Source organism: Salvelinus fontinalis, chromosome 1, assembly GCF_029448725.1.
Source record: "Salvelinus fontinalis isolate EN_2023a chromosome 1, ASM2944872v1, whole genome shotgun sequence".
In the NCBI taxonomy this organism is placed as follows: Eukaryota; Metazoa; Chordata; class Actinopteri; order Salmoniformes; family Salmonidae; genus Salvelinus; species Salvelinus fontinalis.
In genome coordinates, this window is record NC_074665.1 from 96440669 (window position 1) to 96463783 (window position 23115).

At 43.8% G+C, this 23115-nt stretch overlaps 1 protein-coding gene across 1 annotated transcript in view; it reads right to left on the reverse strand.

Annotated features, from left to right (window-relative positions):
- Window positions 1-7570: 7570 nt before the first annotated feature.
- LOC129864460 (myosin heavy chain, fast skeletal muscle-like) overlaps window positions 7571-23115 on the reverse strand; it is a 19627-nt gene continuing 4082 nt past the window's right edge. The window contains exons 11-40 of the mRNA XM_055936973.1: window positions 23020-23115; window positions 22350-22468; window positions 22031-22180; window positions 21763-21933; window positions 21232-21535; window positions 20646-20710; window positions 20465-20552; window positions 17655-17772; window positions 17367-17490; window positions 16837-16973; window positions 15639-15894; window positions 14662-14904; window positions 14162-14338; window positions 13918-14063; window positions 13639-13729; window positions 12683-13072; window positions 12459-12585; window positions 12169-12287; window positions 11823-12019; window positions 11489-11672; window positions 11187-11352; window positions 10737-10861; window positions 10128-10436; window positions 9652-9855; window positions 9401-9526; window positions 9075-9245; window positions 8687-8791; window positions 8503-8598; window positions 7960-8091; window positions 7571-7661 (exon numbers count right to left, since the gene is read on the reverse strand). The exon at window positions 23020-23115 is cut by the window's right edge and continues 43 nt beyond it. Of these exons, the coding sequence (XP_055792948.1) occupies window positions 7641-7661; window positions 7960-8091; window positions 8503-8598; window positions 8687-8791; window positions 9075-9245; window positions 9401-9526; window positions 9652-9855; window positions 10128-10436; window positions 10737-10861; window positions 11187-11352; window positions 11489-11672; window positions 11823-12019; window positions 12169-12287; window positions 12459-12585; window positions 12683-13072; window positions 13639-13729; window positions 13918-14063; window positions 14162-14338; window positions 14662-14904; window positions 15639-15894; window positions 16837-16973; window positions 17367-17490; window positions 17655-17772; window positions 20465-20552; window positions 20646-20710; window positions 21232-21535; window positions 21763-21933; window positions 22031-22180; window positions 22350-22468; window positions 23020-23115 (4757 nt within the window). The 3' untranslated portion in view covers window positions 7571-7640. The remainder of the gene's footprint in view (window positions 7662-7959; window positions 8092-8502; window positions 8599-8686; window positions 8792-9074; window positions 9246-9400; window positions 9527-9651; window positions 9856-10127; window positions 10437-10736; window positions 10862-11186; window positions 11353-11488; window positions 11673-11822; window positions 12020-12168; window positions 12288-12458; window positions 12586-12682; window positions 13073-13638; window positions 13730-13917; window positions 14064-14161; window positions 14339-14661; window positions 14905-15638; window positions 15895-16836; window positions 16974-17366; window positions 17491-17654; window positions 17773-20464; window positions 20553-20645; window positions 20711-21231; window positions 21536-21762; window positions 21934-22030; window positions 22181-22349; window positions 22469-23019) is intronic.

Consider the following 23115-nt stretch of genomic DNA (forward strand, 5'->3'; position numbering starts at 1 on the left):
TTATAAACACGGTAATTCACATTATAAAGCACGGTAATTCACATTATAAACACGGTAATTGACATTATAAACAGGGCCTCAGACATTATAAACACGGTAATTGACATTATAAACACGGTAATTGACATTATAAACAGGGCCTCAGACATTATAAACACGGTAATTTACATTATAAACATGGTAATTCACATTATAAACATGGTAATAAACATTATAAACATGGTAATTCACATTATAAACAGGGTCTCAGACATTATAAACATGGTAATTCACATTATAAACATGGTAATTCACATTATAAACACGGTAATTCACATTATAAACAGGGCCTCAGACATTATAAACACGGTACCAGACATTATAAACACGGTAACAGACATTATAAACACAGTACCAGACATTATAAACACGGTACCAGACATTATAAAAATACTCCAGTCATAGTCTGTTTTCTCTGCTGCCGCCCGGCAAGCGGTACCAGACATTATAAACATACTCCAGTCATAGTCTGTTTTCTCTGCTACCTCCAAGTCATAAGACTGCTGAACAATCTTATCTTAGTTTTCACACAGCTGCTACCTCCAAGTCATAAGACTGCTGAACAATCTTATCTTAGTTTTCACACAGCTGCTACCTCCAAGTCATAAGACTGCTGAACAATCTTATCTTAGTTTTTACACAGCTGCTACTCGCTGTTTATTATCTACGCATAGTCACTTTACAAATGACCTCGACTAACCTTTACCCCCGCACATTGACTCAGTACTTTTTATTGTTTTTATTTGTAATTAGTTAATTTAGTAAGTATTTTCTTAACTCTATTTCATGAACTGCATTGTTGGTTAAGAGCTTGTAAATAAGCATTTCACGGTAAGGTGTTCGGTACCTGTTGTGTTCGGTGCATGTGACAAATAGAATTTGATTTGATTTGATTTTGATTATAAACAGGCAACAGGCTTTTGGAAGGTTCAGATGGATAAATGTACCTTTCATGAGGAAAACAGAACAGTCGGATTAGTGCTCACAAAATCACGATAACAAAACAATTAGCTGGCTCATTAATCCTAATTTATTTGATTTTTGTTGAACACCTTACAGTCTGAAAGACACTTGATGATAACTGATAATTCATCGCAAGGACAATATTTTCGTTTGTTCAATATATGGATGGAATTCGTGCTGCATATATAGGACCTTCTCTCAGCAGCTCTGAGGAGTAGCAGCAAAATGTCTTTAAAATGGCCGACAAAATGAAGCCAATCTTAAGCTGTGTAGTGAAGTCAGCCGGTATCCAGGGTTGGGGTAGTTTCTGTTTCTCCTTGACCTCTGAAGAAGTTGTATGAGGGGGGTGAGGGTGTCGACGCGGCCATACTCAGGTCGTCATCAAACTCGAGGTCGATGTAGAATAGTTCTACCTGCAACTTAATGAAAGGGTTCTCCTATGGGGACAGACAAAGAACCCTTTAAGGTTCTAGATAGCACGTTTTTTCCTCCTAATGTACAGTCGTGGCCAAAAGTTTTGAGAATGACACAAATATAAATTTTCACAAAGTCTGCTGCCTCAGTTTGTATGATTGGCAATTTGCATATACTCCAGAATGTTATGAAGATTGATCAGATGAATTGCAATTAATTGCAAAGTCCCTCTTTGCCATGCAAATGAACTGAATCTCCCCAAAAACATTTCCACTGCATTTCAGCCCTGCCACAAAAGGACCAGCTGACATCATGTCAGTGATTCTCTCGTTAACACAGGTGTGAGTGTTGATGAGGACAAGGCTGGAGATCACTCTGTCATGCTGATTGATTTCGAATAACAGACTGGAAGCTTCAAAAGGAGGGTGGTGCTTGGAATCATTGTTCATCCTCTGTCGACCATGGTTACCTGTAAGGAAACACGTGCCGTCATCATTGCTTTGCACAAAAAGGGTTTCACAGGCAAGGATATTCCTGCCCGTAAGATTGCACCTAAATCAACCATTTATCGGATCATCAAAAACTTCAAGGAGAGCGGTTCAATTGTTGTGAAGAAGGCTTCAGAGCGCCCAAGAAAGTTCAGCAAGCGCCAGGACCGTCTCCTAAAGTTGATTCAGCAGCGGGATCGGGGCACCACCAGTACAAAGCTTGCTCAGGAATGACAGCAGGCAGGTGTGAGTGCATCTGCACGCACAGTGAGGCAAAGACTTTTGGAGGATGGCCTGGTGTCAAGAAGGGCAGCAAAGAAGACACTTCTCTCCAGGAACAACATCAGGGACAGACTGATATTCTGCAAAAGGTACAGGGATTGGACTGCTGAGGACTGGGGTAAAGTAATTTTCTCTGATGAATCCCCTTTCCGATTGTTTGGGGCATCCGGAAAAAAGCTTGTCCGAGAAGACAAGGTGAGCGCTACCATCAGTCCTGTGTCATGCCAACAGTAAAGCATCCTGAGACCATTCATGTGTGGGGTTGCTTCTCAGCCAAGGGAGTGGGCTCACTCACAATTTTGCCTAGGAACACAGCCATGAATAAAGGATGGCACCAACACATCCTCCGAGAGAAACTTCTCCCAACCATCCAGGAACAGTTTGGTGATGAACAATGCCTTTTCCAGCATGATTGAGCACCTTGCCATAAGGCACAAGTGATAACTAAGTGGCTCGGGGAACATAACATTGATATTTTGGGTCCATGGCCAGGAAACTCCCGAGACCTTAATCCCATTGAGAATTTGTGGTCAATCCTCAAGTGGAGCGTGGACAAACAAAACCCCACAAATTCTGACAAACTCCAAGCATTGATTATGGAAGAATAGGCTGCCATCAGTCAGGATGTGGCCCAGAAGTTAATTGACAGCATGCCAGGTTGGATTGCAGAGGTCTTGAAAAAGAAGGGTCAACACTGCAAATATTGACTCTTTGCATCAACTTCATGTAATTGTCAATAAAAGCCTTTGACACTTATGAAATTCCTGTAATTACACTTCAGTATTCCATAGTAACATCTGACAAAAATATCTAAAGACACTGAAGCAGCAAACTTTGTGGAACTCAACGTTCTTGACCGCAGATCTGTAGTTCCAAAAGCTGCTTGAGACTAGGAATTCCACGTGGGTTGTGCATGATGGATACAAAAAACCACCCTCCATTTACCTTTTATGGTGGCAATAATAACATTTATTTAATGTATAATTTGGCACTAATCCAAAATTTGGATTGACAAACTCCCATTGATATGAATTTTTTTCTTTATTGCTTGTCTACATTTCCGGTCACAACTTGTAGACTTGTTTACGTGTTGCTGTGCGTTTTGTTGCCAACCTTACTTTGCTACCTGACAACTTTACGGTTTTAACTTTTTAATTACCGTTTGCATTTTTTGTTTTTCCTTCACTCAACTTTTTCACTTTATCTGGACATGGTTCGTCACCTCCAACAACCGAAGCTAAGTAGTAACATTAACATGATGCCTTCTAATTGCAGTCGCTGTACTCATAATATACAGGAGAACGATCGCCTTACGGCGAGGATAGCTGTGCTGCAAGCCCAGCTTCAGACGCAATCATTAGGCAAGGGTAATTTCAGTGTAGGAAAGGATGAAACAGCGTCTGTGCCACCAGTAAGTACAGATAGTAACGTTAGTACAAATCCATTCGCACAGTCCCCGCAGCCGGACAACTTTCTCATGGCTTCTGGAGGGAAATGCTGTCGGAATGCTCAACCGGTGTCGCTCATTCAGCCGACAGAAAGTTTCAACCGGTTTCCCCCATTAAGCAGTGAGTCAGAGTCTGAGGCCGAGCCTTCTCTGGTCTCTACTCCTCCCGTTACGCGGTCTGAGACGCCGAAGGCTCCCACCATTAGCTCTGATAAATTGAAAACCCTAGTCATTGGCGACTCCATTACCCGCAGTATTAGACTTAAAATGAATCATCCAGCGATCATACACTGTTTACCAGGGGGCAGGGCTACCGACGTTAAAGCTAATCTGAAGATGGTGCTGGCTAAAGTTAAATCTGGCGAGTGTAGAGAGTATAGAGATATTGTTATCCAGGTCGGCATCAACGATGTTAGGATGAAACAGTCAGAGGCACCAACGATGTTAGGATGAAACAGCCTAGACTTGGTGCTCCGGTACAGCTTGCTGTGCGGAAACAGAGAGAACAGTCTATGACGAGGGTGGCTGGAGTCTTTGGCAATTTTTAGGGCCTTCCTCTGACACAGCCTGGCATAGGTGTCCTGGGTGGCAGGAAACTTGGCCACAGTGATGTACTGGGCCATACGCACTACCCTCTGTAGTGCCTTGCGGTCGGAGGCTGAGCAGTTGCCATACCAGTGTCCTGTCTTTGGCTATGCCGGATTAAGTGATATGACATGCTATTCTATAAAATTATTTCTCTGTATTTCATATTACCTGATTAAGCTAACCAGGTGAATGTAATTAACTAGAAAGTCGGGGCACCACGAAATAATGTTTATAGAGCTGTTATCTTCCGAAGAAACTCTTAAAGAACTTGTGATCTTTTACATCAATAGCAGTCAATATTTAATCGTCACCTTGTTTAGTCTCATCTGAAAGTTGTAAATTCTTGGTTATCTTCACGAACGCTGGCTAACAAGATGAATCAGCAATACAAAATTTGGTTTAATTATGTATTTACTAAATACCTAAATAATCACACAGAATTACATATACACAGAATGTATCATACATTGATTACAAATTATGTCATAAAGGAAAACATCCTTAGTGGACGGTACAGATATAACAGCTGGTTACACAAAGAAAGGGGGTGGGGTTTTGAATGAAAGAGCGGGAAGACTGAGGAACAAAGGGAGAAGCTATGTCTATCGGGCCGTAGGCAGCTATGCTATCGTAAATACAGTATCTTATACATTCTAAATTACCGCCCATTTGAAAAGGGAAAATGCAATAAATATTTACTCTGAACCGCGCTTTGATCGGTTGGTCATAGATGGGAGGCCGGGTTGTCCTTTGAAGAATGTCTGATGGTAGACTGGATATTTGCGTCAATATTTGCGTCAATACAGGACTAAGATCGTTATCTTGTGGTAGAACAGATACTATATCCGTCCTCTCCTAGCACACGTCTACAGTTGCTGCGCTAACGCGACGGCTAGGAGGTATCACTTCTTTAGTGAATAAGAGTTCAAAGTTCATACCAAGTTGCCATGCTATATGCTCATGCTATATTCTGGCTGGTATAGTCGAAATTCATCCTTCCGGTGTGTAGGTCGTCACCTTCACATTGAAATACGATGCTAATTTCGTTAGGTTCTCTAAGGTTGGCTTAGATTGTATAGGTGGTCTTTGTCCTTTCAACGTGGGGACCTCAAGTCTACACGTCCTTGCAACAGAAATGTACATTTTCGTCAAGGGGCTTATATAGGATTGGGAGAGAGGGCCATGTTTCATAGTTTTCACCCAGTGTCTGTTCACATGGGCGGGGCCTCTGAGTGAGCAGAGTGGTGTTCTTCTGACAAACCGTTCTCTCATTAAGAAGCTAAAATTACATTTAATCTTTTCACAAATAGTTTCATATTTAAACATTTATATTGCACAACAATTTCATGTGAATCTGAATTCAACTTTCCAAGATACAGTTAATGTCATCCTGTCATTAGTAGTAATGGCTCAGACAACAACTGATCTGAGATAATATTCATTAAGTACCAACGCACATTTTCAACTGGTTGGATTACCGAAATATGGTTCCTTTTCCCATCTTTTGATGTCACCAGACTCTCCACGTTAACAAAGGGATTTTCAATAGTCACATCGGTAGAGTAGAGAGACGAAAAAGGGGGGAGGTAAGGGGGTCATAAATCTCCCCCATCAAGCCAACGTCATGACACCAGGCAGTGATGCAACCAGTCAGGATGCTCTAGATGGTGCAGCTGTAGAACTTTTTGAGGATATGAGAACTCATGCCAAATCTTTTCAGTCGCCTGTGGGAGAAAAGGTTTTGTTGTGCCCTCTTCACGACTGTCTTGGTGTACTTGGAACAGGATAGTTTGTTGGTGATGTGGACATCAAGGAACTTGAAGCTCTCAACCTGCTCCACTACAGCCCCGTCGATGATAATGGGGGTGTGCTCAGTCCTCCTTTTCCTATAGTCCACAATCATCTCCTTTGTCTTAATCACGTTGAGGGAGAGGTTGTTGTCCTGGAACCACACGGCCAGATCTCTGACCTCCTCCCTATAGGCTGTCTCATCGTTGTCGGTAATCAGGCCTACCACTTTTGATCAGCAAACTTAATGACGGTGTTGGAGTCATGCCTGGCCATGCAGCCATGAGTGAACAGGGTGTACAGGAGGGGTCTGAGCACACACCCCTGAGGGGCCCACGTGTTGAGGATCAGCGTGGCGGATGTGTTGCCTACCCTACCCTTACCACCTGGGGGCATTCTCACATAGGTGTTCCTTTTGTCCAGGTGGGAAAGGGCAGTGTGGAGTGCAATAGAGATTGCGTCATCTGTGGAGCTGTTAGGGCGGTAGGAAAGTATACCAGTTTCATTTGAGGACCAGGATGTTTTATAGCTGTGCCATACAGATTGCAAAATAGTTAGGAAGAGATTTTTGATGTACTAATTCCATGGTACAGGGTGTATAAGTTGATATATAAAACAACGCAAAACTCAAGACTTTGTGCTTTTCAGCTAAACGTATTGTACAGAATTCTTTCCACCAACAAAATGTTGAATGTTTGGTGCATACAATCATCGCAGCTCTGCAGATTTTGTTGTGAGGATACAGAGTCAATAGACCATTTGTTTTGGTATTGCCCTCAGGTAGCCTGCTTCTGGTCTCAGGTTCAGGAATGGCTGGAAAAGCAGAGCCATAATATAAAGTTCACCCTAGAAATAGCATTTTTGGGAGATCTGGAGAGACCTGGTCAGTCAATTACTAATATGCTAATGCTCTTAGTAAAAGTATTCATCTTCAACTCACAATGTGTGGATTCTTTCTGATTAGATAGATTCAAGCTGTATGTTAAACATCACAACATAGTTGAAAGATATATGGTGCGTATAAATCCCAACAAGGTGGCCAGCAGAGATAGATGGGATGGTCAGAGCGATGCTAAAGGTTGGCATGTGGAATTGTATACAAGTGGGAGTGGAGTTGCTGGGCGGGGATAGAATAACAGTCAAATTTAAGTCAAAAAAGTCAAAATAAAACAAAACGTGTGTCAGTTTGAATGACACTGATGGGCAGTGTTGTTACAGATAATGCCTGGCTGCCTGAGGCTGATGCCTGAGGCTGATGCCTGAGGGCTGGTGGCCTGGCAGTTGGGAACTTGGGCCGGTGGCTGATAGGTCGCTGGTTCAGGTACCGTTTTTTTGACCTTGTGGGAGATCTGTTGATGTACCCCTGAGCAGACCGTTGACCCTGGTTGCTGCTGTGGGTCGCTCTGTATGGGAGTCTGTTAGATGACTGAATGTGATGTAGATGTTGAGCAGCTTCACTGCAAGTATGTTTTATATATTCAATAAAAAATGCATAGTCCCGTGTGATGGTAATAAGTCCACAGTCACAAAGGAAGTGTATGTAAGCCTACATGTTTTTAATCAATGATCAACATTTCACCATGAGAATCATATTTTATGAAACACAGGAAATTGATAAGACTTGGTCTTGTTTATTCAGCAGCTTCTTTTCCCTGTAAGAAGAAAGAAATAACAGAATGGATCAGTATTAATAATGAACATGATAAATATATCAACACTTGGAAATAACAGAATGGATCAAGTATTTACGACTCTGTTGATTTTCGATTTTGAAGTACCAACTAAATGTGGATTATTTACCCTGTCCTGAAATGTGTTTCTCAGAGATCCTCAACATTTGAGTGATTGTAAAAGGTCAGTATTGACATCTGTGAAGAATGAATCATAGGTGGTGTTGATGTGGTCATGTTTGAACACCAGTCAGGTGTAGGTTTAGCAGCACTTCTGTACCTTTCCGCTGTCGCGGCTCTTGGATCTGAGCTTGTTGACCTGAGTCTCAGCGATGTCAGCACGCTCCTCGGCCTCCTCCAGCTCATTCTGAACCTTCCTGAACTTAGACATGTGCTGGTTGGATGCTTCCTCCTGGGTAAAGAAAAGAGAGGGAGCGCCTAACATCAGTATTGAACGTTTGAAGCTTCAGGTAGCAATTTAATATATATTTCTTAAAGGAATTATGAGGGAGACGGATGATACATGAGAGAAAGTGAGTGGTGGAACAGGGGATAAACTGTTGCTTCCAGGACCATGTGATCCAGGAGAGTCAGCACTACCACCAGACCAGCCCCCGACACAAAGCTAAATAATATTCAACCCTCTCTACTTTAAATTGTTACACATAGGAAGAGGAGTCACTGTTCAGAAATGACTTGCACTATCAACTGAGTCAATGTTGACTGACGTGCAGTACAACACTCAACTAAACTGTCCAGACGTTTTGTAATGTCTACTAGGGAATGTAAGCTTTCAGAGGTTTTGACTAAGTCTGTGACTCACCGCTTCCTCAGCCTGCCTCTTGTAGGCCTTCACTTTCATCTGCAGCTTATCTACCAGGTCCTGAAGTCTGGCAACGTTCTTCTTATCCTCCTCAGTCTGTTGGAGAAGTTACAAGAATCAATAGTCCATAGTTTAACACACAAACCAGTGTGCTTCAGTGTGTGAAGAATGCACTTTTTCTTACCTGGTAAGTGAGCTCCTTGACTCTGCGCTCATACTTGCGGACTCCCTTGACTGCGTCTACACCTCTTCTCTGCTCGGCCTCCACCTCAGACTCGAGCTCACGCACCTTTGTGGAAGAAATAAACGTAGGCATTTATGTGAGGTGGTGAAGTGAGACGTAACAAATCTTTGTAAAACAGAGGAATGTTCTTCTACTGGTCAAGAAGTGTTGTCTACTCCTATGAACTTTTACGATTTCAATTAAAGGGGTATATAATAAAACAACGACATTTCATGATGTAGGTGGGTGATTCAGAGAAAAAGCCATGACACAATGCTCCTGTGTATTTTTAAATGATCAAATACATTTCCAGCAATCTGTCTTTCAATCCACCCTGCTGTTAACTCACCCTGGACTCCAGTTTCTGGAGCTGCTTCTTGCCTCCCTTCATGGCCAGATTCTCAGCCTCATCCAGGCGGTGCTGCAAGTCCTTGACTGTGACCTCCAGGTTCTTCTTCATCCTCTCCAGGTGAGAGCTGGTGTCCTGCTCCTTCTTCAGCTCCTCAGCCATCATGGCCGCCTGGAATGGTAGTTAGTTTCATTTATGCACCAACTGGCACCAATCATAATGTCCCTCTGAGATCATCTGACCTCCTTTTTGAGATCTCTGTTTAACCAGCCCAGCTTCCATTGGCCTTTGGGGACAAATCTAGTTGATGTAATTCAAGGACTCACGTCAGTGATGGCCTTCTTGGCCTTCTCCTCTGCGTTCCTGGCCTCCTGGACGATGTCGTCCACCTCTCCCTGCACCTGAACCAGGTCAGTCTCCAGCTTCTTCTTGGTGTTCGCAAGGCTGGTGTTCTGAAGGAGGAAACGAGGCCATTTGTTTGACTCTCAAGAGAACTTACAAGTCACAAGGCTGAAATTATGAAAATGTAAACGGAATGCTTGGTTGAGTTTCATTAGAAATGGCCTTTGACCCGTACCTGGGAGTGCAGCAGTCCGACGCGCTCGCTGGCGTCGACCAGCTCAGTCTCAGCCACTTTGCGTCCTCTCTCTGTCTGCTCCAGAGCAACTCTCAGCTCCTCGATTTCAGCCACCATCAGACCGTTTCTGCGCTCCACCATGGCTGCCTGCTCCTTCATGTCCTCTGCGGCGCGGACGGCATCATCAAGGTGCAATTGGGCATCCTGGGGTTCACAAAAACATAGTATCATTAGACTTGTGGAAGTAGGGGCGATAGGATTGGTAATAAGGGTGAACGGGGGATTCCTAGTCAGTTGTACAACTGAATGCCTTCCACTGAAATGTGGAAGTATATTAGTCCACTCTAATATCCCTACCTTCCTACTGTATATTAATCCACTCGAGTACATTCCTATGATCTATTCTTTTCTACTGATTCACAAACAAATCCCTCCCCATGTTCAGGTTTTTGAGCCTGATGTCCCAGTCCCTTTACCTTGTACTGTCCCTGGACGTTCCTCAGCTGTTTCTGGGCCTCAGCGGCCTGCCTGTTGGCGTGGCTCAGCTGAATCTCCATCTCGTTCAGGTCTCCCTCCATCTTCTTCTTCACCCTCAGGGCATCATTCCTGCTCCTGACCTCAGAGTCCAGGGTGCTCTGCATGGAGTCAACCACCCTCTGGCTGTTCCTCTTGATCTGCTCCATCTCCTCGTCCTTCTCAGCGATCTTCCTGTCCACCTCACCCTTGATCTGGTTCAGCTCCAGCTGCACACGCAGAATCTTGGATTCCTCGTGCTCCAGCGTGCCCTGGACGAAGAGAAGCAGTCAGAGGAAGCAACCCTTCACTAAGCTGGGAGATGTATTCATAACATGACTAACTGAGCTAGCCAATGTACATGATCATATATTTTGAGAAAACAAGTTATGTGCCCTGGACAAGGAGAAGCAGTCAGTCAAATTGTGCCCAGTACATTTAGACATGTTTAACACAAATAATTACAAACTGAATATATGACTACAATAAACACCGATAAAGGGAGCATTGGATTGTAGTTTGCATTGGCTAGTGTAACACTGCTTTTCCTATCAAACAGCTGTAGTTTGTACCTCCGCCTCCTCCAGAGCGGTCTGGATCTCAGACTTCTCTGTCTCCACGGTCTTCTTGGCCTTCTCCAGCTCATGGATGCTCTTGCCAGTCTCTCCGATCTGCTCAGTCAGGTCAGAGATCTCCTCTGCACACACAAACACAGGAGCTGTTTAGACTCAGGAGATTTTCCCAGTGGATATCACCAATGCACGGAAGTTAATAATGAATCATAATAACAGATAATTCAATAACAGTACTTCATACTGTCTTGCTAGTCTAATTTCTGACCACATCATTGGGTTGTTCAAAGGAATACCAATTACAAGTTCCAAAAAATATATTTTAAACGTTACATGAACATTCTGAGATTGTTAAACAGTAATTTTTATATCATGTTGATGATTACAGTTGATTCCATTTGCAAACACTGGTCAAACATCGGACGAAAATAACTGCTGTCAAATGCTCACGTTGCAGGTTCTTGTTCTCTCTCTTCAGAGTCTCCAGATGATCCAGAGCCTCCTCGTAGGAGTTCTTCATCTTGAAGAGTTCAGTGCTCATAGAGCGAGCCTCCTTCTGAGCTCCTTCCAGCTCAGCCTGACCCTCCTCATACTTCTGCTTCCAATCTGCCAGAACCTGGGGAAATCCACGGGATTTTCATTACAACTCATTGATGGAGAGTTTTGAATCAGAAATATGCTACAATTATACTACATCTGATCAAATAGCAGACAGGAAACATCACCCTAGAGTGAGGTTTATAAATGTTCACCTTGTCAAAGTTCCTCTGCTTCTTGTCAAGGTTGGCGGCCATGGCGTTGGCTCTCTCAACGTCAATCATGAGGTCCTCCACCTCTCCCTGCAGTCTCTGCTTGGTCTTCTCCAGGGAGGCGCACTTTGAGTTGGTCGCCTCAATGGTCTCCTCAGCCTCCTGCAGACGCTGGGCCAGCTTCTTCCTGTTGAACAAAAGCGGGTGGTGTTATGGTGAGTCATTTGTTGTGAAACAAATGTTGCACTACATATTGAAGTAACATTTTCTCAGATCCCCCTACCACCCTCACCATCTACACTGTTTATTTGAGTTATTGCCATTGTGTGCAACTCACTTGGCCTCCTCCAGCTCCTCTGTGCGTTGGATGGCATCAGTTTCATACTTAGTCCTCCACTGAGCCACCTCACTGTTGGCCTTGGACATGCCGCGCTGCAGCTCTGCCTTGGCCTCCTGCTCCTCCTCAAACTGCTCTCTCAGGAGGTCACAGTCATGGCGGGCAGACTGGACACCATGGGCCAGTGCGTTTTTAGCCTTTGACAGAGAGAGAAAGAAAGACAAAGAGAGATTGGAGAGAGAGTAAAACAAATGAGATTAGAAGTCTCTGAGGGTGGCGTAGGAACAGTCTATGTGTAGATAAAGCTTTAAACTGTGGTGGGTGGTTTCCATTTTGGGTGCCTTACCTTGACCTCCTCCTCAATCTGTCTCTTCAGCTCCTCCACCTGCTGGGTGAAGGCCTGTTTGCCTCTGGTCAGCTGAGACACCAGGCCTTCCTTCTCCTCCAGCTGGCGGCCAAACTCACCTGCAGGGTTAGAGTGACCTCCTGTTAATGAGTCATTCTTTCTAGATTGAAATTGTATTTTGAGGAATCGTAGTGCAGAAACTATGTAGACTGAATTTACAGCCCCCGATACATGTTATTGTGTACTACTTAGGTGAACTATATTGGTTTGTTGTTCATTGTTGAAGGTACCATTTTCTGTCAGGAGTCTGGCCCTCTGTCCACTGATGTCATTGACCTGGCGAGCATTCTCATCATTCTTAGTCTTGAGCTCACTCAGCTGGTCCTCAAGAGTACGGCACATCTTCTCCAGATTGCCCTGTTAGTGAAAAATATGGGATTGTCAACTTCAGTTTATTGAATGGTAATTTAGCTGACCCTCCTCAACACTGCTCGACCAAAACATCACTACTCACCTTAGCCTTGGCGACAGCCTCCATGTTGCTGGAGAGGTCATCAATCTCCATCTTGTACTCACTCTTCTCCTTCTCCAGCTTCTGCTTGACGCGTTGCAGGTTGTCGATCTGCTCCCCGAGCTCAGCCACACTGTCGGCCTGCTTCTTGCGCAGAGCGGCGGCTGTGGCCTCATGCTGCAGGGTGGACTCTTCAAGATCGCGACGCAGCTTCTGGAACTCAGCCTCGCGCTTCTTGTTCATCTCAATCTGAGCAGCAGTGGCGCCTCCGGCCTCCTCCAGTCTCTCGCTGATCTCCTCAAGTTCCCTGGAGAGATCGGCCCTCTGCTTCTCAACCTTGGCCCTGGCAGCACGCTCAGCCTCAATTTCCTCCTCCAGCTCCTCAATACGGGCCTAGAACAGGGGGCAGGAGCAGGAGGGATGAACACTACAATACAGTTGAAACTACTGAACCTCAATACATAATAATAGTATGTATTGTATATTTAGTATAAATGTGTTTATACATAGCCAGTTACACTAACATATTTACTATATTCATTAGACAGTGTCCCATTAGACAGTGTCCCATTAGACAGTGTCCCATGCAGGATCCAAACTAACAACGGTAAGAAGCAACATCTTTACATAGAAAGAAGCACCATCTTCCATCTTACTGAGCCATCAGAATCCACCAGGAAGAAGCACCATCTTCCATCTTACTGAGCCATCAGAATCCACCAGGAAGAAGCACCATCTTCCATCTTACTGAGCCATCAGAATCCACCAGGAAGAAGCACCATCTTCCATCTTACTGAGCCATCAGAATCCACCAGCAAGAAGCACCATCTTCCATCTTACTGAGCCATCAGAATCCACCAGCAAGAAGCACCATCTTCCATCTTACTGAGCCATCAGAAGCCACCAGGAAGAACGTGTGCTACCAGAATAAATGTGTCAGTTATTTTCCTGTACTGTACCTGGAGTTCCTTGATCTTCTTCTGCAGCTGAGCTCCCAGAGACTGCTCATCCTCTATCTTGCTGAGGAGCTGGCTGGTCTCAAACTCCTTCCTAACAAACACAAACACGTTGATTGCAAAGTTTGTTTTGGTTAGACAGTATAAAGGGAGCATATTTTCCCATTAATTTTGCTTTTAAGAATCACATACAAAGTTGAATTCATAATTACAAGAATGAGCTAAGAACCATTATGTTGATTAAGATGTCAGGGAATACTGTAGTAATTTATTTGTGTTTACTTCTTGATTTTCTCATCAGACTGCTGCTTGTCATTCTCCAGGTCCATTATGGACTCCTGGGCCAGTTTCAGATCTCCCTCCAGCTTTCTCTTGGATCTCTCAAGGTCCATACGGAGCTTCTTCTCTTGCTCCAGAGAACCCTCAAGCTACAAGATATAAACAGACATGTGTTGGTCAAATCTAAACCACTGAAGATAATATCATCTTACACACTATCATGTCCAAAATGTCAAACTCCACTCACGTCGTCCACTTGCTGTTCCAGCTTGGTCTTGGCCTTGGTCAGAGTGTTGACTTTGTCCTCCTCTGCCTGCAGGTCGTCCAGTGTCTGCTGGTGGGCCTCTTGGAGGGCTTTCTTCTCCTTGGTCAGCTTGGCAACACTCTCATCCATAGACGCCATCTCCTCTGTCAGGTTTTTAACCTGAAAACAGCCACAACAAAATGAGTCTTTGGTCACTTCACCATAAATTGGAGAATTAGTTACATTTATTAAAGAAATGTGTCAACAAGTACAGTACTATAGATTCAACACTAGATGGCACTGTACTCCATGCCAGTGTACTGAATGAAGATCATAAACGAGTTGGTAGCAGAACATGCAATGAATGTGGGGAGAACACCACAACTGAAATTCCACCATTTTGTGTCTTAATTATTACTGAATCCACAAAAAGACTTGAATTACATTTCTGTTTTGAGTTGATTATTCTTTGGATTATTGTTAAGTTAGACTGTCTACAAGACCTTGTTTTCAGTGGCGTGCTTCTCCTTCTCCACTTTGGCCAAGGTGAGCTCCAGGTCATCAATGTCCTTCTTCAGCTCAGAGCACTCGTCCTCCAGCTTCCTCTTCTTGGCAGTCAACTCAGCATTCATCTCCTCCTCGTCCTCCAGCCTCTCAGTCGTCTCTTTGAGTTTGGCCTCCAGCTGGATCTTGCTCTTGATGAGCCCCTCACACCTTTCCTCAGCATCGTTCAGATTCTCTGAATCCTGGTTTCAGAACAGGAGAAAAAAACCTGTGTTCTCACTTTGTGTATCAAAATATAGACTTGATTTAGTCAAATAAGTCAGAGCAAATCAATTTAAATGCATGACATATATAAATATATATCACAGGCCAAAAAGATCATCAAGGACTTTAACCGCCTGTTCACCCCGCTATCATCCAGAAGGCTGGGTCAGTACAGGTGTGTCAAACCGAGAGACCGAGAGACTGAAAAACAGCTTCTATCTCAAGGCCATCAGACTGTTAAATAGCCATCACTAGCCGGTTACTACCCGGTTACTCAACCCTGCACCTTAGAGGCTGCTGCCCTATGTACATAGACATGGAATCACTGGCCACTTTAATAATCAAACATTGGTCCATCCTTGAAGAGGAGTGCATGTTCCCCAAGTCTTGGGGGGAATATACTGTTTTACCCACTTCATATGTACAGTATATACTGTATTCTAGTCACCTGAGAGGCTGCTGCCCTATGTACATAGACATGGAATACTGTTTTACCCACTTCATATGTATATACTGTATTCTAGTCACCTGAGAGGCTGCTGCCCTATGTACATAGACATGGAACACTGTTTTACCCACTTCATATGTATATACTGTATTCTAGTCAGGGCCATCCTATTCAAGTATTGTTCATACATGCTGATGTGTGTGCGATCGTGTCTGTGTACTTGTGTGTCTAAATGTGCTCTGATGAGGGTTGTTGCTCACTCACAGATGCGACTTGAAGCGCCAGGTCACTCCTCTCCTGCACCATGGCCACCATCTTCTCCTCCAACTCCTTCTTCTTGGCCAGAGCCTTGGCCAGGTCTGTCGTCATCTTCTCATAGTTCTCCTTCATGTTGGCCAGCTCCTTCTCAGTCTCAGCGCTCTGCAGCAGGGGCTTGATCTTGAAGTACAACTTCATCCATGGCCAGGTTTTCACATTCATGAATGAACGGATGTTGTACTGGATGGTGAAGACGGAATCTCTGGTCCACAGAAAGGATAGAGTGACATGGTGAGTGACGTGGTGAGTGACATGGTGAGTGACATGGTGAGTGACATGCTGAGTGACATGGTGAGTGACATGGTGAGTGACATGCTGAGTGACATGGTGAGTGACATGGTGAGTGACATGGTGAGTGACATGGTGAGTGACATGGTGAGTGACATGGTGAGTGACGTGGTGAGTGACATGGTGAGTGACATGGTGAGTGACATGCTGAGTGACATGGTGAGTGACATGGTGAGTGACATGCTGAGTGACATGGAGAGTGACATGGTGAGTGACATGCTGAGTGACATGGTGAGTGACATGCTGAGTGACATGGTGACTGACATGACATGGTGAGTGACATGCTTAAAGATCTCCTCCAGTGTTTTTTTTACTTTTCCTGTGGAAAACGATATCCCAAGTATAAATATAGTAAAGTACAAACATATGTTTTGTAAAAATATATGTTTTGAGGAAAATAGTGTTTTTTAGACACAAACTTCAAGGAGTGGCATTGCTATTATTCCTTAACTAGAATTTTTTTTTTTTAAATCACTGGATTACGTCTTTAAAGCTACATACTGCGATTCGAAGAATAACAAAACGGTGACCCCACCACTGTTTGCATACAGCTGAGGAATGGGGCTAGGGAAATATAATCCCTCTTAAATGTATAGACAGCGCTCTCGATGAAGGAACTGACAGGTCATGTTACGATCATGAGGCATTTCATATTATTCCAGAATGAATGGGTAAATATCACTTAGTTAAATAACAATTGAACAGCTTGCTAAATCCCAAACGGCTACTTTAATAGAATGTTATAACATGTACTTTCTCATCCTGAACAGGTCACAGCATATTCATTATGTAATCACTATACAATTCATACAGGTGGTTGACAGAACAGTTTGCCAAGATGTCTACTCTTCCTCACCTCCTCTCCATCATCTTGGTGAACTCTCTCCTCATGAGGAATCCACGGCTGAGAGCCTGGACCATGCCGACCAGAGAGGCCAGCTTCTCATCTCTCATCTCCTCCAGGACACCCAGCAGACCGGCTTTGAAGAACACCTGACACAGGTTGACGTGGTCAATTATGGAACCGCAGTCAGGTGGTAACAGACAGAAAGGGGTGAATCAAAAGAGAGGAACAAAACCACTAGATTGATTTGAACATCATAAACATTGTAATCCTTACAAACAAACCATGGGATTGGTTGTTTATGAGCTGTAAGTTATTGTATAGTTGTAGATTAATAATGTACACTGATATAGATAACTGCAGACATACCATTCTGACATGATGCACAAAATAATGAATTGAGTATAACATTTTCTTTTACATTTTTAAGAAATAATAAAAAGATGGATAGATCAACTGGAGAGACATTTAATGGTTAGAGTTTAAATGATCATTGAAGTTGTGTTTTAGTTAGCATCTCTTGCTGGGGGTATGTGACTGACCTTGGTGTGTCCAAACTTGTAGTCCTCGTGATTCACATCAATGGACCCAAGCAGCTTCTCAGAAGCCTTCTTGTTGTCCATGAACTGGCCCTCGGGGATGACGCTGGCATTCAGCACTTTGTACCTGAATCAGGAGAAATGTTTAACATATGTCAAGTTGTAATCGGTTTGGTTAAGCCTATTCTGATGCTGGGAAAACCCTTGGAGCAAATATTTCTCTGTGTGTGTGTGTGTGTGTGTGTGTGTGTGTGTGTGAGTGTGTGTGTGTGTGTGTGTGTGTGTGTGTACCTCTGCTTGAAGTCAGCATAGATGATTCTGCTGGGGAAGCCCTTCCTGCAGATCCTAATACCCTCCAGAACACCATTACACCTGAGCTGGTGGATAACCAGGAAGTTCTCCATCAAACCTGCAAACACAAACCAAGTCTCTTTAAAATCTCTCCCTATTCCAACTAAACTAAACTACTTAAAGTGCTTGGCCCTTCTATGTTAAACATAATAAACGGCTCTCTATCCACCGAATGTGTACCAAACTCACTAAAAGTGGCAGTAATAAAGCCTCTCTTGAAAAAGCCAATACTTGACCCAGAAAATGTATAAAACTATCGGCCTAAATCTAATCTTCCATTCCTCTCAAAATTTTTAGAAAAAGCTGTTGCGCAGACACTCACTGCCTTCCTGAAGACAAACAATGTATACGAAATGCTTCAGTATGGGTTTAGACCCTAGCATAGCACTGAGACTGCACTTGTGAAGGTGGTAAATGACCTTTTAATGGCGTCAGACCGAGGCTCTGCATCTGTCCTCGTGCTACTAGACCTTAGTGGTGGCTTTGATACCATCGATCACCACATTCTTTTGGAGAGATTGGAAACCCAAATTGGTCTACACGGACAAGTTCTGGCCTGGTTTCGATCTTATCTGTCGGAAAGATATCAGTTTGTTTTTGTGAATGGTTTATCCTCTGACAAATCAACTGTACATTTCGGTGTTCCTCAAGGTTCCGTTTTAGGACCACTTTTGTTTTCACTATATATTTTACCTCTTGGGGATGTCATTCGAAAACATAATGTTAACTTTCACTGCTATGCAGATGACACACAGCTGTACACTTCAATGAAACATGGTGAAGCCCCCAAATTGCCCTCGCTAGAAGCCTGTGTTTCAGACATAAGGAAGTGGATGGCTGAAAACGTTCTACTTTTAAACTAGGACAAAACAGAGATGCTTGTTCTAGGTCCCAAGAAACAAAGAGATCTTCTGTTGAATCTGACAATTCATCTTGATGGTTGTAAAGTCGTCTCAAATAAAACTGTGAAGGACCTCGGCGTTATTCTGGACCCTGATCTCTCTTTTGTCGAACATATCAAGACTGTTTCAAGGACAGCTTTTTTCCATCTACGTAACATTGCAAAAATCAGAAATCTTCTGTCCAAAAATGATGCAGAAAAATGTATCCATGCTTTTTTACTTCTAGGTTAGACTACTGCAATGCTCTACTTTCCGGCTACCCGGATAAAGCACTAAATAAACTACTAAATAAACGTATTTAGCACAGTTAGTGCTAAATACGGCTGCTAGAATCCTGACTAGAACCAAAAAATGTGATCATATTACTCCAGTGCTAGCCTCCCTACACTGGCTTCCTTTTAAGGCAAGGGCTGATTTCAAGGTTTTACTGTTAACCTACAAAGCGTTACATGGGCTTGCTCCTACCTATCTTTCCGAGTTGGTCCTGCCGTACATACCTACACCTACGCTACGGTCACAAGACGCAGGCCTCCTAATTGTCCCTAGAATTTCTAAGCAAACAGCTGGAGGCAGGGCTTTCTCCTATAGATCTCGTTTTTTATGGAATGGTCTGCCTAACCATGTGTGAGACGCAGACTCAGTCTCAACCTTTAAGTCTTTACTGAAGACTCATCTCTTCAGTGGGTCATATGATTGAGTGTAGTCTGGCCCAGGAGTGTGAAGGTGAATGGAAAGGCTCTGGAGCAACGAACCGCCCTTGCTGTCTCTGCCTGGTCGGTTCCCCTCTCTCCACTGGGATTCTCTGCCTCTAACCCTATTACAGGGGCTGAGTCACTGGTTTACTGGTGCTCTTTCATGCCGTCCCTAGGAGGGGTGCGTCACTTGAGTGGGTTGAGTCACTGACGTGATCTTCCTGTCTGGGTTGGCGCCCCCCCTTGGTTTGTGTCGTGGCGGAGATCTTTGTGGGCTATACTCGGCCTTGTCTCAAGATGGTAAGTTGGTGGTTGAAGATTTCCCTCTAGTGGTGTTGGGGCTGTGCTTTGGCAAAGTGGGTGGGGTTATATCCTTCCTCTTTGGCCCTGTCCGGGGGTATCATCGGATGGAGCCACAATATCTCCTGACCCCTCCTGTCTCAACCTCCAGTATTTATGCTGCAGTAGTTTATGTGTCGGGGGGTTAGGGTCAGTTTGTTATATCTGGAGTACTTCTCCTGTCTTATCCGGTGTCCTGTGTGAATTTAAGTATGCTCTCTCTAATTCTCTCTTTCTCTCTTTCTTTCTCTCTCTCTCGGAGGACCTGAGCCCTAGGACCATGCGTCAGGACTACCTGGCATGATGACTCCTTGTTGTGCCCAGTCCACCTGGCCGTGCTGCTGCTCTAGTTTCAACGGTTCTGCCTGCGGCTATGGATCTCTGAGGTGCTGACTTGCTGCACTCTCGACAACTACTGTGATTATTATTATTTGTCCATGCTGGTCATTTATGAACATTTGAACATCTTGGCCATGTTCTGTTATAATCTCCACCCGGCACAGCCAGAAGAGGACTGGCCACCCCTCATAGCCTGGTTCCTCTCTAGGTTTCTTCCTAGGTTTTGGCCTTTCTAGGGAGTTTTTCCAAGCGTGCTTCTACACCTGCATTGCTTGCTGTTTGGGGTTTTAGGCTGGGTTTCTGTACAGCACTTTGAGATATCAGCTGATGTACGAAGGGTTATATAAATACATTTGATTTGATTTAGTTTTTTGATTTGATTTGATGTAAATACTCATAAACAGGTTGAAGATTGGTTCGTTAAGTTTACTAATATTGTACTGATAAGATGTCATATATAACTCAATGTTTATTGTACCTGGAGTCTTTGATTCGTTGGGGATCAGGCAGCGTACAAAGTGAGGATGAGTGCTCCTCAAGTTGGTCATCAGCTTGCCCAAGTTCTCCTGTAAGAGGGTTACAAACCATGTTCTCAGAAATCATTTCTGATAATCACTACACCTTTTGAAGGAGTGAATATCCCCATTTGAAAAGCTCACCCTGAACTGGGAGGACACAGTCTGCATGGAACCACCCTTCTTCTTGCCTCCTTTCTTGGTTGTATCTGTTGTAATGGAGAAAAGTTCAATATAAATGAGAGAATCTCAGGTTAACTTAACACAGATCTTTATGCAAATGCTGCCAATGAGATTGTGTAAAATAACACCTATTGTATGAGTAAATTAACCCAGTAAATCACCCAGAGAAATCGTGATACATTTAAAGCAGCAATCAGCAGTTGAAACAATAACAAAGCATCCTCCCTGCCCCTGTTTCAATAAAAACATGAGAGACGGGGCTGGAGAAATGTAACCACTCAAATGTATAGACAGAGCTATGTATTCAAGGACTGAACATCTTGTTTCCCTTTACTTTGTTTACAAACATTGGAGAAAAACAAGATCAAATTTGGGTTCTGATGGGGTACAACGGTTGAACTAAGCTGCTGTTCTTCAAGAATGAATGGGTACATATCTTAATAAGTCCACAAATGGATGTATCAACTGCAGATTGACCCTTTAAAGAAAATGGGACTGAGTTGCAACTAGTTCTTCATTACATCTTTTGATGTGCTGCTAGTCTTACCCTCAGGTGGGGCAGCGATGTACAGGGTCCCCATCAGTTTGACTGAGGACTTCCCGTACAGCTGAAGAACAGAGTCGTTCAGGGGGTCCTTGTTCTTCTCCAGCCAGCCAGTGATGTTGTAGTCCACAGTGCCGGCGTAGTGAACCAGGGAGAAGTGGGCCTCTGCCTTGCCTTTGGCTGGCTTGGGCTTCTCAAACGCCTTGTTTTTGCCAAGATGCTGGGCGTACAGCTTGTCCTTGAAGGTAGTGTCTGAAGACTTGGGGAACATGCACTCCTCTTCAAGGATGGAGAAGATGCCCAATGGCTTTATGAAAAGAGATGTACATCAAATTAGTGATATTTACATTTAGGATCACATTTATTCTTTCAGCAAACATGCTATTATCAGAGTATCTTCATTTAGGGGCCATTAATAGGATTCATTTTGAGTTCTCAACAATCAGATACGTTGTACCATGTGATAATAGCTCACACATCACTCCATTTGAGCTTTGCTGTTGAGGTCCATTATAATCCTGACAGACAGCTTACCTTCTCAATAAGCTCAATGCAGGCAGCCAAGTCCATGCCGAAGTCAATGAAGGCCCAGACGATTCCCTCCTTCTTGTACTCCTCTTGTTCCAGGACGAACATGGTGTGGTTGAAAAACTGTTGCAGTTTCTCATTGGTGAAGTTGATGCACAGCTGCTCCATGCTGTTGTACTGTTGATGGAATTTCAGAAGGGATCATTTCATCATCATACAAGGCTGTAATCCCTCTCAATCACAACTCATTGTCTTGTTCTGGTCTCAGACTCACATCAAAGATCTCAAACCCGGCAATATCGAGCACACCGATATAGAACTGCCTTGGATTCTTGGTGTCCAACATCTCGTTGATACGGATGACCATCCACAAGAACATCCTCTCGTAGATGGACTTGGCCAGAGCCGAGACTGAGTTATTAACCTGCAATGATAATACCTCTAATGAATACATGAGATGTTGACCTTGTCTAGTGATGAGGTGAAAAGAGCTTTGGGGAAAACAACATCACTCTTCAAAACAAGCAATGCACTCATCACCAAAAGATGTATGGTGCTCAGAAGATGGTAGAAGCTGTGTTTGGCCGCCTTACCTGAGGCACAGTCTGTCCCTTGGTCACGTACTCGTTGCCGACCTTCACTCTGGGGTAGCACAGAGCCTTCAGCATCTCAGCTGAGTTCAGGCCCAGCAGGTAGCCGATTTTATCAGCCACTGGAGAGAGAACCAACATCAACAGTCTCAGAAACACAAGATCACTTGTTTCTGATGTCACACTGACAAAAGGGTTCGGACAAGTTGTTTTGGGGGCTACATTTTGATTTAAACCCACATCCATCAGTTGAAATCATTTCTGGAGGTTGGAATTTGGTCTCCATAAATTATCTCCTGCCGGACTTTGATGAGGCTCTGTCTGTCTTACGTGTCGTATATCTATGATTGGGACTGGGAATGGGACTAATGTCTACATATTGTATATCTATTATTGGGACTGGGAATGGGACTAATGTCTACATATTGTATATCTATGAGTGGGACTGGGAATGGGGCTTATGTTTACATATTGTATATCTATGAGTGGGACTGGGAATGGGACTAATGTTTACATATTGTATATCTATGAGTGGGACTGGGAATGGGACTAATGTTTACATATTGTATATCTATGAGTGGGACTGGGAATGGGACTAATGTTTACATATTGTATATCTATGAGTTGGACTGGGAATGGGACTAATGTTTACGTATTGTATGAGTGGACTCACCCTCTGTGCCGTCTGGCTCGGCCTGCTCCTCACGCTGCTTCTGCTTGAATTTCAAGTTGCCATGGTGCAGTACAGCTCCTGTCAGCTTGTAGATGC